Consider the following 15,710-nt stretch of genomic DNA (forward strand, 5'->3'; position numbering starts at 1 on the left):
CGTGACGGGGTTCCCTGCTTCCGAGTGTTACTTTTGTTGCAAACGCATTGTGATATTGATGATTAATGTCGTGAACTTATGCAAGCATGCTGATGAAATGTAATGAATTACAATTTAAAAAATGTAATCCATTTTAAGTGATTGTCGCAAGACACAACGAGAGAGCAAACATGAATACAGCTGTATATTGATAGAAAAGAAATTACTTAATAAACTATATGTAGTATTGTGGTTTCCCAATTTAATTAAAATCAAATGAATGAATGAAGTGAAATAAATTTCTCTATACGAATATCTATTTCATTATTGACATGTAAAAAATAAATTTGAATTCTATATTGAAATCATTGTTTGATATTCAAAATTATTACACTTCCTTTGTCAAAATTGGGATGATCTACCCAATTAGCGATGACAAGAGCATTTTGTTAAAGTGACTTTGAGTTAGTACAATTGAGCATGGTCAGAAAGGGATTTAACACTTAGAGATGCAATATAAGACCCATTCTCTGTCCTTGATAACTGCCAGCTAGCCACCACATAACTTAACTGACGTTGTCCATGAGTAATATGATAATAATATCCTCCCGGTAGCTGAACCACTCTTTATATAGAATACTTTTTCACTTGACTCTTTATTGTAGGTTAAACGGTAAGTATGTGTTTCTCTACACGTAAGTCAATTTTAATTATAGCTTACTGGTCTGTTTTAAAATAGAAAACTTCCGTTTTCTTATACTTTATTTGCGTTTTGAGAATGCCTTTTCTTAAAAACGAGAGAATATTGCTCTTATTGGATTATTATTCAAATTTGGCCATTATAATATAAAAATTAAGCTTTTCCCCTTTTAAATCTATATAGCTATATAAATTTGAAAGTGACTATATTTATGACTTTATAACTCTTAAACCACGCGATCAATCTCGATGAAATTTTCAACATAGATGAGGTTCGGGCCTGGGATGGTGTTTATCATTTCGCTTTGATGGTGCAACTTAGGATAAGGGGAAGGGACAATATATAAAAATGTTCGAAAATGACCGATACTAGTGTCGAACCCATAGTTTTCGGGGTCGCTGAGATGAATAGTGATCCTGAAACGAATAAATAAAACATACCTATGACGATGGCCTATGATTTTATTTACCACGTAAGTCAGTTTTACTCAAGTATAAATATAACTTTGGAATAATGTTTTTTTTTTTTTTTTTTTGCAAACACCGGAAATGACTCAATTTCTTGACTCATATACACTACGAAACTTTTTAAAGTACGTTGTTAAATAAACTTAAGTTAAAGAATAAGAAAAACTTACATTTGGAAATAAAAAAGTACCGCTTTAACAACTATCCATAGAGATCAATTTTACAGGTTCTAAATTAGCCAGATTCTACTTACAAAAAAGAGAGCGAGAGCGAGAGAAAGAGAGAGAGAGAGAGAGCGCGAAGAGCAGTGTTCAAATGCATTTAAAAAAAAAAAAACTATGATCGTTGAAATGTTGCCAGAACTTTAAATAAAGGAACACGTGTCAAAGCAACTTAATTTTCTCCCTTTTTATTCCGTGTTCAAATAATATTTAGAACACCGGAAAGAACGTCCTGAAAATGCAGTAGAAAACCTATTTGAATAAGTTATGTAATAGGCATTCAGAAAAAAAAAGAATAGCTTGAATTACTGAGGAACATATTATATCGTTCAACACACATTTTTTTTTTCTAATTTTTTGCCCTGGGGACCTTCTGTTGATCGTTCCATTGCTTTTGTGTGGGTGTGTATGCGTCCTTCGAACTTTATTGCTTATAATCAAGCATCAAACCATTGACTCCAAATGTAGCAGACACAGCCAGTGGGAGAACAAAGTGTTTTATCGTCCGTACCGAAATTGCTTACCGCCTTTTTGACCCCCCCCCCTTTACCCTGTACCGCGCTTTTGCATTTCCGGTGCAATAAGGCTTGAAACTGGTGTGGCATGGATACACATAGTGGCAACAGGTCGGCCCGTTTCTCCATCACGAATCAATTGATTCTGACGAATTGCCCCTGAATAGAAACTTTTTTGCGTGTGTGGTGGTGGTGGTGGGGAAGAGAAAGGGACTCTCTCTCTTCTCTTTTACGTCTAATAACCATACGGTTGGAACAAACCATGCGCAATATCATTCTTCACTCTAACAATTTCAAATATCATTGCTTCAACAGTGGAGTCTCTTGTACATATTCCAATAGCATTTTCAACTGTATTGGACTCAATTTCACCATGCAAAATTGCAGTACTAAACGCTCCATTATACCACGGGAGTCTATTTTAAACATTTTGAATATTTTACCATCCAATCAGCTCCGGTATTCAAGATATGTTGTTCTAACTAGGAATGTAATAACACACGCTAAATACTGTTGATTAATTGGAGTTACACAATGTGGCAATAATCTCAAAAGCGGTTGATTTAGATATGAGCGACAATATTTAGCTTACTTTTGTTTGTTTATTAGGATCATGGTAGCGAGCCTTATAAGAGAGTTAGTATGTCTTTCTCTCCGTCCGTTATTCTAAACGATAACTTTTGAAATAAAGCAAATTTCTGAGTTCTCTTTTTTGCATTAGACAGCTAGAATGATTATTTCGACGGAGTTTGTTAATGGAATTAATATATTAACATATTAACGGGTTACAGCGATTTTAACGGTAGCTCACTATAGATTTTATAGCATCCCCTAGCTTCTATGCAATCTCTGCACTAGCGAAGACATGTTGGTTGCCTATAATAAAGGATATACATCTTTTGTCACTACAAAATGTTCATTAACACTCATTAGAAGCACACTACAGGGCGTTAATGAAATCTATCTGTTAACATCTTCATGACTAACGTAGACTTTGGCTATACATATCCTGTTGTAAAGTTATAACACTCCCTAGATTTTATGCAACCTGGATCGTAGCAAAGAAATGTTGGTTGCCTATGATAATAGGATATGCAGCTTTCCTTATTGCAAAGTGTGCATTAACCCTTATTAAAATCACGCAAGTGGGCGTTAATAGAGTCAATTCATTAACATTTTTATAACCAACGGTGGCTCTAATTTCGGCTATCCATATCCCTTTGTAAAGTTATAACATTCCCTAGCTTTAATTAAAAATTATAATATAGACGGAAAACGAAAAACATATAGAGGAGGTCACAAATAAAAGCAAAAAAAAAAAAAATGCACACAAATTACCAACAATAGCAAGAAGGGACTACCAAATCTCTAAGAGGATAATACAACAAACAGTGATCATGTCAGTGTTTGGTGCCACAGACATTTTATGAATATAAAACTAAGACAAACAATAAATCGGACACAAAGAGGGGTACTTATAAGAACCCTAGATGCAATAAAAACCATGTGAATGGAGGCTCTACAGGTACTGGCTCAGGAAGAACCAATACATTCCCAGGTACTAAGACAGGCTTATAAAATGTGGACTAAAAATAACGAAATGACAAAAATTTTAGAAATACTAGGACAAATTCCAAATAACGAAAGAGAGTTAGATAAAATTATTGAAAGGAAATGGCAACAGGAATGGGAAAACTCAAGTAACAAGTCAAGAATACATACCAACGATACAAATAAGGAAAGAGATGCCAAGCCTAAATAAGGAGACTATAGAGATACTTTTATATAGGATCACAATACAGGAAGATCAGACATGTATCTGCGGAATGGTCTAGACACCTGAACATATAACATGGACTTATGTGCACTTCATAACTAAGGAAGATAAATTGTTGAGTTGATTTTGAGTTTAACGTCCCGTTCAGCAGGGAGGCTATATGAGACGTGGACCTACTGGTTAACGTGGAATCCGAACCACATGAGCTCCCGCCGGGAATCGAACTAGCTTTAAAAACCATTAATATACAGAATTATGTACACAAATAATAATAATAATAAATTCCTGGAATGCAAACCGGAAAAAAAGACGCTACTTTTGTTTTGTGCTTAGTGTCAGTGCTAGTGTCCCATTGATAATTGCTTGTCTTAAAAGTGAATGTCTCGTGCGACGTCAAGAAGTAAACAAATACTAATATTAAAAAAAAAATAGTAAAAGACAAGAAGGAAAAACAACTAAGAAGAAAGGTGCACAAAACCATTATTTGTTTCGTACTGCGTGTTTTGTCACTATCTTATATTAATGTATGTTATTTTTAGTTTACTTTCAGTTGGCGGTAGAGGAAGCAGCCCAAAAAAGTGCAACTGCTGAAAATTTTAATGAATGACGAATGGAAAAATAGACATTTTATGTTATGTATTATTTGTATTATTCTTTTACAGGGTTTTCCGTTATTGTAAAAAATAATAAAATATAAATAAATAATTTAAAAAGTACATAAAAGGACATGGTTTAAAGTATTAGATGTCATTTTTGAAAAATAAGCCTCACCTCAAACCTGATTTAAAAAAAAAATCCCTAGCTTGTATGCAACCTGCATTGTAGCAAAGACATGCTGGTTGCCTATGGTAATAGGATATACAGCTGTTGTTACTGCAATTATCTCAGCCAAGCTCATTAATGTAGTCAATCCGTTAACATCTTCAAGGGTAACGGTGGTTATCCATATTCCTTTTTAAATCTAGAACATTCCCTGGATTCTATGCAACCTGCACAGTAGCAAAGAAATTTTGGTTGTCTATACTAAAAGGATATGTAGCTTTTCTTACTGCAAAAATGTTAATTAACCCTTATTAACTATCACGTTAATGGGCGTTAATGGAGTCAATCTGTTAAGGGTGACGGAGACTTTAACTATGGTTGTCCATATCCCATACATGGAATAACGTCATATTCTTAGCTGTCTTTAGCAGATGAATAGAGAGCCGAAGTGGCGGAGTACGTATGCGATCTAGTTCCCTACTAGGAAGCTCGGAGTGAATCCCTATGGGGAGACGATTCTTTTACGCGCTCTATCCACACTCCAATGCAAGCCTTTGTAAAATGGGGGCCTGGAAAGTTAAGGCTGACTACATCACCCTTTGTGTGTGTCTTATTCCTTCATTCTGTCCTTGCATCCTATGGCCCGTCTCGAATGCGGATGCACTTTACTTACTTTGAATAAAGTTCTGTCTTATTTTTTTATTTTTTACGTAATATAGAAATAAAGAATGGAAATTCTAAAAATAAAGAATTTACATATCAAGTTTAATAATTCGTAAAAATGGTTTATGCTATTCTTTCGACGGATTATACAATATACAGGTTGTTTTAAAACAACACCGACAACGTTTGGGACACGATTCCTGAACCAAGATAAGACAAAAAGTATAGACCAACCTGAGTGCAGAAATCCATCATAGGATGCCGAAAAAATAACTTTAAAGGTCCATAGCTACAATAATATGGGACCGTGCGTAGTTGGGGCAAGACTTCACCTAGGAACTAGTGCGCTATCCAATAATACATGTTTCAAAATCCTGCGGTACTCACATAACAATTTTTATAGAGCGAGTTTGGTTACGGGCATATAATTTGATGTATTCACCAACTGTCTCTGTAAGAATTGTTGTGGAAGTATCGCAGGAATCTGAAACATGGACATTTGTATATGGAACATACTAGTTCCTAAATAAAGCCTTGACCCGACTTCGGTAGGTGCCATAGTATTGAAGTTATAGACTTTTAAAGTTCATTTTTTCATGTTTTCGGGAGCCTGCACGTAGATTTGTCTATACTTTTTGTTTTATTTTGGTGTTAGAAATCACCTCCCCATTTATTATTATATTAAAATATGATGTTTACAATTGAGAAATACTCGCAGGGGTCATAAGCCTATACATCACTTGCATAGAAATAAGGAGACAAATAACAAATGGATGATTGTAAAATAATTGATTCATTATAAAATAACTGATTAAAGATGAATAATGGAGGATATGGGGGGACCCTGGGAAAAACCACGGACACATTGATAATATCACAAACCCATAGCTCTTAGAATCGAACTCGAGTCTTTCTTTTGACCTGTGATCATCATTCTTCCACTGACCACTTACATTTCAACTTATATTTTTCCATGTTACCACTAGTTTCAATGTCATTCACTCTTCTTTATTCTAATTGTTAACGAATCCAATCCTGCAGGGACACAATAGTACTGGGGTATTTTGTGCAACTGAGTTTGCAAACATTTTTGGTAGCCCATTGCTGAAGACCGATAATTCCTGGCCCGGATTCAATGACCTAGCATACAAAGAACCATCTCTCTAAATTTTGGCAGGGGTACCTTGGACCACCTCCTTAAATTCAAAAACTGTTTCGCTTGGAGTATAGTACACAATGCATTTAAAAAAAAAAGGAAAAAAATGGTTATTAGCAACGTACAAGTGAAGATGAGTGAAGAATATGAGCTAAGTTGAACGTAAAATGAGCGAAAAAGTGGTAGGAGTAGTAGGAAAAACAAGACCAATATTGCAAATAGTTTAAAAGAAAGTGGAGTTGAAAGTGCTTAGAACATTAATTAGGAATAATTATTTGAATCCTCAATGACGTGATGAAAAGTATAGTGGAAGGATATATATATATATATATATGAATTGTATAATCATGATAGTGTGTTAAGATGAAAAGGTTAGGTAAAGTGTGTAATAAATGAAATCTACTCAATTTGCGGCAAGTATCCTGCAATTATGGCAGAATACTTATGGTGATGATAAAGAAAAAAAAATAACATAAATTTTACTACAGAGAGCAATATTCGTGCTCTCTCCGTCTCCCACCGTAATGGTCGACTACATGATCGATTGAGCATTCAGAGTTACGACAAGTCTTTTTATTTCTTCTTAAGATTAAAGCAAGAGAAAATAAAAGAAAAACTTGAAGAGCGTGACCTTTGCGACTGTATGTTTGTGATGTATGGGGTTATAGAGAGTTGGACCGGTGTCCCTTGATATCACCTGGCCTCATTCATCACCGTAGGGTCATCCTTGCGTCCAGCCGATGAAACCTGTTCGTTGCTTGCTACAAACGATTCCACTTTGACACAACTACCCACGGCGTCATCATAGCTGCAACAGCGATTTGTCACAGCAGGACAACCAGAAAGAATTCAGCGAAAGAGAAATACAGCAACTCCAAGGGATAGTAGGTAACATCAACTATTTCTATATAGTATGTCTACAATGTGTAGTTTATACTTCTCAGGCGTGGTTAATAAAGTCTCAGGACAACAGATAATGTGCATTTGCAATTTCCTTAAAAAGTGCAAAATTTCAGGATTATACAGTGTATCTCAAAAAGAATCATCGCATTTCAAAGTGCTATATATATATATATATATATATATATATATATATATATATATATATATATATATATATATATATATATATATATACAGCGGCGGATCCAAGGGTGGCTATAGGGGCTATAGTTCCCCCCTTGACGCTCAGGTATACACTGGATAAAATGGGCTTCAATCCTGCTTTGCACTGGATAAAACGGCAAAATATAGTTTAGCCCCTCTCTTGATCATATCCTAGATCCGCCCCTGTATATATATATATATATATATATATATATCTTTAAACAAATGAACATAAAACTATAGAGAAAGTTTTAAAATACATGTCTGAATATATTATTTTACTTACAATGCTGTCTTACTTGGTTGCAGAAAGATCTGTCGCTGGTGCGTTATGATGGCAGTTTGTAACGTATATTGGAACCACCATTTAAAATGTAACGATTAATGTATATTATACATATATATTTTACGTTACATTCCAGCCCACAGTCCGTGTAATTCTTAAAATATATAAAAACGATCAAATCACATTAAATCAGGCACAACACACTATATCACTAGTACCTTTATTCTCCGAAACTCCATTAATTATTTTTTTTTCTTTTCCGGTTCTCATAGCAACGTTTTAAACAAGCAACTATCTGCTGTTATGAAACTATAAATGCAGATTAGACCTATAAAACCAACATATACTTTAACTATTGAGATTAAATCTTATTTCTTTCTATTTAGAATCAACAACATATATATTTTTCTCCTTCTTCTTTTACACGACAGATTGTGTATTTTTATGCACCGTTGCCCAAAACCAAGATATAAAAATAGAAAAAAATATAAAATATATATATACAATATCGTTGTAAGTTCAACCACAAAAAGCATTTGTGTTCTCCATTAGAACACATGTGATTTCAGTATAACTGAGCAGCGTGGTCTTCGTCGACAGTACGGAGGCCAACTGGTACGGTACAGTAGACCGGTTATTTATACCTAGGTATAAAAGAAATACGTGTATAAATAGATCGCTCACCCCCACCGGTAACTTGCTCATTCAACTGTCAAATGAACTTGAGTAAACCGTACGTACAAAGCATATTGAGCATTTATGAAAATAGTGTAAGCAAAGCTGATGATGTATGAAGGGGTGATATGTTTATGTACTTTATTTACAAATCACACATATCACATCCAAAGCTAATGAACTGTATGATTAAACCCATTTTACTGATTCACCCAGATATCAGGAGGAACGAGAAATAAGACTTGACGAATATTTTAGATGTTACTTGCTTCAATTCTTATTCCGAGGTACATGCGTTAATATAATAAACATGACATGCTTTGTTCGTATGTTAACATAATGATTGATATAATACTTAAAGGTTAGTACAATGAATTACTTATCTTAACTTGTTTCTGCAGTAATTGTTGCTTGCTTGCTGCTAAACCACATGGTTGCTTGCTAACCATTATACTTTGTCTTCGGTCACACATAAACTGAGTACCACTCTAAAACACTGTTAACAACATGTAAATCTTGTCTATTAATGAACATGAGTGCTTCTCTAAAAACTATGAAAAATATGCTTTTCTAAAACTATGAATGAATATGCTTGACTAGTTGTACTTCGCAGCACATTTTCGAATGTACAGACACACTTGAACAGCACACTGAAGGCACTGTTGCCAGCCAATGCAAACACAACTCACTAAAACTCACCAGAAAAATCACTAAAAGAATCACAAAGAATTCACTAACACTACTAAACTATATACAAAAAAATGAAACTAATATAAATAAAAATAATGCACATATGCAAGCTTATCCATCCTCCCCCTCCTTGATTGGACACAATCAATTAATGCTCTAGGGGCAAAGGAATTAATTTAGCAACACTGCGCCGAAAAATGCCACTTTTACACTTCACAGTTGCCACTCGCACTAAATTATCACTGCCCGGATGAACTTCTTCAATCACACCTAACTTCCACACTTGAGGAGGAACATTGTCTTCTTTTAACAATACGACCATGCCCGGTTGTAAATTAGGTTGAGCTGACTTCCATTTTCTTCTTTGTTGTAACTGGTTGAGGTAATCTCTGGACCAACGTTTCCAAATATGCTGCTTCATTTGTTGAATCCGTTGCCATCTTCCTAGTCTGTTGATAGGCACGTCTAGTAGATCTGGTTCCGGAAGGCTGAGAAGTGTAGCTCCCATTAAAAAATGTCCTGGACTGAGATACATTGGATCTGTAGGATCGTTGGAAATGGCTGTCAATGGTCTTGAATTTAGAATGGCTTCAATTTGAATAAGTAACGTATTCAACTCTTCGTATGTCAGACTTGCTGTTCCTGCTGCACGCCGTAGGTGGTACTTCATGGATTTTATTGAACTTTCCCATGACCCCATGTGAGGAGATCTGGCAGGAATGAATTTCCATTCTAAACCTTCTTGAGCTGAGTGTTCCAGGATGTCCTTTCTGTTAGTCTTGGATTCAAAAAATTGTTGCAATTCTCGATTGGCGCCAACAAAGTTTGAACCATTGTCGCTACAGATAGATAAGCATTTTCCTCGCCTAGCAATAAATCTCTTCAATGCTGCGATGAAGGCTTGAGAACTTAAGTCTGAAACTATTTCTATGTGAACTGCTCTAGTGGCTAAACAGATGAACAACGCTGCATAGACTTTCATTTGAATTTTGCTGCGAATCGTGGGCTTGACATAAAAGAATCCTGCGTAGTCCACTCCCACGTGTACAAATGGTCTTGCTTCATTTACTCTTTCCTTGGGTAAGTGTCCCATTAACTGTGATGAACTTGTTGATCTCCATTTGAAACAAACCAAACAATTGTGTACTATTGCCTTGACCATCTTCTTAGCTCTTGGAATCCAATATCTGGTACGCAAAGATGCAATAAGAAGCTGTGGTCCTGCATGAAGCAACCTTTTATGTTCTTCTTTGACTATCAGGTGGGTGAAATGATGACCTGCAGGTAGGATGAATTGGTGCTTGTTGTCGTACTCCAAGTTTGAATGTTCCAATCTTCCTCCTACTCTTAGCATTCCTTCCGTGTCCAGAAATGGAAAAAGATCCTTGATTGGGCTCTTTGTTGAAACTTCCATTTGTTGCTGCAAGTTCAATATTTCTTGATGATAGGTAGTATGTTGTACTATCTTGATACATCTGTGTAACGCTAAACGAAGTTCCGAAGCGTCAAGACTATCGGTTTTTCTTTCTGATTTCTTGGAAAGACAATTATGTTTGAATCGCAAACAATATGCTACTACTCTCAACATTTTGTTTAACGATGAATACCTTTTCATAAAGCTTGTTTCATGAACTGCCACCAAACTTATCATGACTTTCTTCTCTTCTGGAATATTAGCCGGCTCATTTTGTTCTTGACATGGCCATTCTGCTGTGTGAAGAAACTCTGGACCATGCCACCATTCTCGAGACTGAATAAGAGTATTGGGATCCGCTCCTCGACTAACTATGTCTGCCGCATTTTCTTTACTAGGCACGTGGTGCCATTGATTGATTGATGTGATTCTCTGAATTTGAGCCACCCTGTTGGATACAAATGTCTTCCAACGATTGGGAGATGATTTGATCCATGACAAAACTATCGTCGAGTCTGTCCACAGGTGTATACCACTGACCTCTATATTCAATATGGATAGCGTTTTGTCTATTAGCTTCGAAAGTAACAGTGCTCCACATAATTCCAATCTAGGCAAAGTTTGCTTCTTCAGTGGTGCAACCTTCGACTTTGAACAAAGTAAATTGACTCCAATGTTTCCTTGTTCGTCTGTAGCCCAGATGTACACTACTGCTCCAAAATTTTCTTCACTTGCATCGCAAAAACCATGTAATTGAATTTCCTTAACGTTCTCCGAAGACATTACGTTTCTTGTAATTTGTATCTTCGCCATCGCAGGTAACCAAGACATTAATTGATTCCACTCAACTTGTAGGACTGTGTCTAATGGGTCATTCCAATCCATCCCTGTCTTCCACAACTTCTGTAAGAAATTCTTGTATTTGATGACAATTGGAGCGATTAGACCTAATGGATCGAAGATAGATGACACTATGCTGACGACTTGTCTTTTTGTCATTGCAACATTACTTTCTACTGCAGTTCCGTGTTTACAAATTTTGTTCGAAATTATAAGTTTGTCTGTTAATGGAATCCATGCTATTCCTAAAGTCTTAACACCGTCTTGCTGACCAAGTATGATTGGCTGTTGTTTTTCCCTGAAGTCTTCAGGAACTCCTTGAAGTACTTCTTCTTTGTTAGAACTCCATTTACAAAGCTTGAAACCTGCTCTGCTTAAAATATTAATAAGATCCTTTTGTAGTTCTAAGGCCTTTGACATGTTTGGTACTGATTTTAACACATCATCAATGTAGAAATTGTGCTTTATTACTTCTGCTGCTTCTGGAAATTCCTTGGAATTTTCCTCCGCTATTTGCTTCAGACATCTTGTTGCCAAGAAGGATGCTGACGATGTCCCGTACGTGACTGTTTGTAACTCATACGACTGGATCGGTTCTTCTACTGAATTTCTCCAAAGGATGCGTTGTAAACACTTGTCCTCATCATGAATTAATATTTGGCGGTACATTTTCTCTAAGTCTGCTGTAAATGCAACTGGATACAACCGAAACCTTAAAATAATGGAGTACAAGTCATCTTGAACAATTGGCCCAACTTGAAGAATGTCATTCAATGATTTGCCATTAGACGTTTTTGCACTTGCATCAAAAACTACTCTTAATTTAGTTGTTGTACTGTCCATCTTGAATACAGGATGATGTGGAAGATAACAACTGCTGCTGCTGTTCACGTCTTCTTCTGTAACTTTTCGCATGTGACCCAAACTTAAATACTCATCCATGAAGGCGGCATATTGTTTATGAAACTCAGGATTTTGTAGCAATCTTCTTTCAAGCTGCTTAAATCTTTGTAGTGCCATGTTGTAAGACTCTCCTAAAGCTGCATTCTCTTCCTTCTTTGGTAATTTGACAATAAATCTTCCATCTCCATTTCTGGTTGTATTTTTTAAAAAATGCTTCTCGCAATTTTCTTCTTCCGGCGTGTAAATCTTAGTCTGAAGATCTTCGAGTTCCCAGAATTTTCTCAATTGTGTATCCAAGTCTGTCTCCATCTGAGCAAAACATGAAATTACCGACTGGTTGGCTTCTTCGGGTATTGAAGGCATATTTCCGACGACAACGTATCCTAGCTTCGTTTCCTGCAAAACTGGATAATGTCCTTTTCTAGTCTTCTGGCCTGGCTCGAGGAGACTGTAGAATAACCCCGCACCTATAAGCATGTCCACTGACGACGAGCGATTAAAATTTGGATCGGCTAAGCAAATATCCTTTGGCAAGTTCCAATTACTGTAATCGATATCCTTAGAAGGTATGCAACCTGTAATGTTTGGCAATACTAAACAATCGACCACTGCATTAAAATCACATGTTCTTGAATAAATATGAACTTTAACACTGTACTGAGCTTCGGAGGTTACAGAATTGATACCTCTAATGGGAACACGATTTTTCGTTTTCTTGAGGCCTAATCTATGAACTAAAGCTTCGCTTACAAAATTCGATTGAGACGCTGCATCTAATAACACTCTGCATTGTTGAAAACGACCTTTAGTGTCTGTTACGTTAACTAACGCTGTTGCTAATAAGACTTGCTGACCATAATTAATCTTAAATGAGCAATAAGAGTCCTGTGGTTGAACTTTAATCTGATTCTGTTCCTTAACTTTAGGTACGTTAGTATTATTGTTATTTGTTTTGCTTGAACTGTCTTTGTTAGTAGCCTCCTGATTAGCATCTTCATGCAACAGTGTGTTATGCTTAAAATTACATTTCTTACAAGTACTTGATTTGCATGCCTTTACTTGATGTTTATTACCTAAGCAATTAAAACACAGTTTATTTTGCTTCACGAGCTCCTTTCTTTGATTAATGTTGGCACTCAGAAATTCTGGGCAGCGAAAAACAGCATGCGTTTCTTTGCTACGACAAATATTACATGCATTTGGAAGCAAACTAACAAACGCATTCACTTGACTGTTATTCTTTCTTTTTGCTTTGGACTCTACACTTTTGTTGTCATAAGTACTTTCAGATTGAGTAGGACGAATGTTCTCTAACATTTGACAACGACCTTCTAAAAATGAAAATAATTCCGATAACGATGGAAAGGAGTCACTACTTTGCTCAGCTTCCCATTCCCTTTTGCTTGCCGAATCAAGTTTTTCTACTAAATGTTGTGTTAGTAGTACGTCATGCAAAGGTTTGTCCAAATTCAACGCTTCAAGGGCTTGAAAATTACTACGTGCAGTATTTACAAATTGTCTAATGTCTTTAGCGTTTTCTTTCATTACTGGCTTGATATTGAGCAACCCTCGTACATACGTCGAAGCTATCAACCGTTTGTTTTCGTAGCGTTCAACAAGAAGCTTCCATGCAATTTCGTAATTTACTTCTACCGTTGGCAGATTTGCTATTAATGTAAATGCTTCTCCCTTGAGCGATGTGCGCAAATATTGAAACTTACAAACTGTACTTAATGATTCGTTATTGTGAATAAGGGAAATGAAAATGTCCTTAAAGGGCGACCACTCCTCGTATTTACCGCAAAATGTGGGCAAGGAAATTTTAGGCAATTGTACTGAACTACTACTAGAATTTCCAGCTTTGTTATTTGCTGTCCCTGAATCCGTTTTTTGTTCAAAACTATCAATAAATTCTTGTAACTTAACCTTTGAATCATAATACAGTTCCTCGAATGTAATTCTGTGCGTTTCTTGTTCACCCGTCTCATCTAAGAGCTCTATTTCTGACTGTATCTCATCAAACTTAATAAAAACCCCTTCAAGTGCAACTAGCCTTGTTCTTGCTTCTTGTATGCTAGGTTTATTTTCATTCTGTAATTTTTGAAGAAATGTCTGTATTCTTGTTGCCTGACCTTTGACCGAAGCACGTTTCTTAATTAATTGACCCAACTGCACTTCTGCCATTGTTTGTCTTTCTTTTTTAACTACACAAACCGCTGACAATATATTTTACTTTTCACTTCTGAGTGACCTACAAACGTGTAACCTTGAATTCAGCTGGGTTGAATGCACACACACCACTATACTAATATGAACAGCTTTGTCCTGCTTATGACAGCAGCACCCACACAAACACACACGAGAACAAACAATGCAAAGTCACGTTTCTCGTTCTGACATCCGGTGGACGGAGGACCAAAAAAATGATGATGTATGAAGGGGTGATATGTTTATGTACTTTATTTACAAATCACACATATCACATCCAAAGCTAATGAACTGTATGATTAAACCCATTTTACTGATTCACCCAGATATCAGGAGGAACGAGAAATAAGACTTGACGAATATTTTAGATGTTACTTGCTTCAATTCTTATTCCGAGGTACATGCGTTAATATAATAAACATGACATGCTTTGTTCGTATGTTAACATAATGATTGATATAATACTTAAAGGTTAGTACAATGAATTACTTATCTTAACTTGTTTCTGCAGTAATTGTTGCTTGCTTGCTGCTAAACCACATGGTTGCTTGCTAACCATTATACTTTGTCTTCGGTCACACATAAACTGAGTACCACTCTAAAACACTGTTAACAACATGTAAATCTTGTCTATTAATGAACATGAGTGCTTCTCTAAAAACTATGAAAAATATGCTTTTCTAAAACTATGAATGAATATGCTTGACTAGTTGTACTTCGCAGCACATTTTCGAATGTACAGACACACTTGAACAGCACACTGAAGGCACTGTTGCCAGCCAATGCAAACACAACTCACTAAAACTCACCAGAAAAATCACTAAAAGAATCACAAAGAATTCACTAACACTACTAAACTATATACAAAAAAATGAAACTAATATAAATAAAAATAATGCACATATGCAAGCTTATCCAAAAGCCTTTTATTCAAATATTCGTTTTAGAATTTGCTCCACAGTTCTATATAGATTTGTTTTTCTTTTTAAATACATACAGCCTTCTGAATTCGGATGATTGTTTTCGTTACACCCTGTATATGTTGGTACAGTTATCATCTAGAAAAAACGAATGCTTTCGGAAGAGTAGATGACAGAGCACAATCTAAAAATAAGTGCATACGAAACAAATCCATAATAATTTGTAAAGAAGGTAAAAGAGATAAAAACTATAGTTAATAATGGACCTTATACAACTTATTTAGAAGCATGGGTAAGAAGGTAAAATAGATACATAAATCAATAATTAATTAAATGATTAATCGATTGATTATAATTTTAAGGGCGTCAACAGTGAGGCCATTTGTCCCCAACACGAAAATCCCTCTTCTAGGTAGGGACCAATATG

General features: G+C 35.7%; 2 protein-coding genes across 2 annotated transcripts; both read right to left on the bottom strand.

Annotated features, from left to right (window-relative positions):
• Positions 1-9,146: 9,146 nt before the first annotated feature.
• On the bottom strand, positions 9,147-10,352 carry LOC145667930 (uncharacterized). The gene has a single exon (XM_081735354.1). The coding sequence runs from the start codon at positions 10,350-10,352 to the stop codon at positions 9,147-9,149; it is 1,206 nt and encodes a 401-aa protein (XP_081591480.1).
• A 454-nt stretch (positions 10,353-10,806) lies between these two features.
• On the bottom strand, positions 10,807-12,272 carry LOC145667931 (uncharacterized). Its single transcript, XM_081735355.1, has 2 exons — positions 11,724-12,272; positions 10,807-11,022 (listed from the first exon to the last, which is right to left on the bottom strand). The coding sequence occupies exons 1-2, from the start codon at positions 12,270-12,272 to the stop codon at positions 10,807-10,809; spliced, it is 765 nt and encodes a 254-aa protein (XP_081591481.1).
• Between the last annotated feature and the right edge of the window lie 3,438 nt (positions 12,273-15,710).

Source organism: Thermobia domestica, chromosome 13 (genome assembly GCF_964235325.1).
Source record: "Thermobia domestica chromosome 13, izTheDome1.hap1.1, whole genome shotgun sequence".
Lineage (NCBI taxonomy): Eukaryota > Metazoa > Arthropoda > Insecta > Zygentoma > Lepismatidae > Thermobia > Thermobia domestica.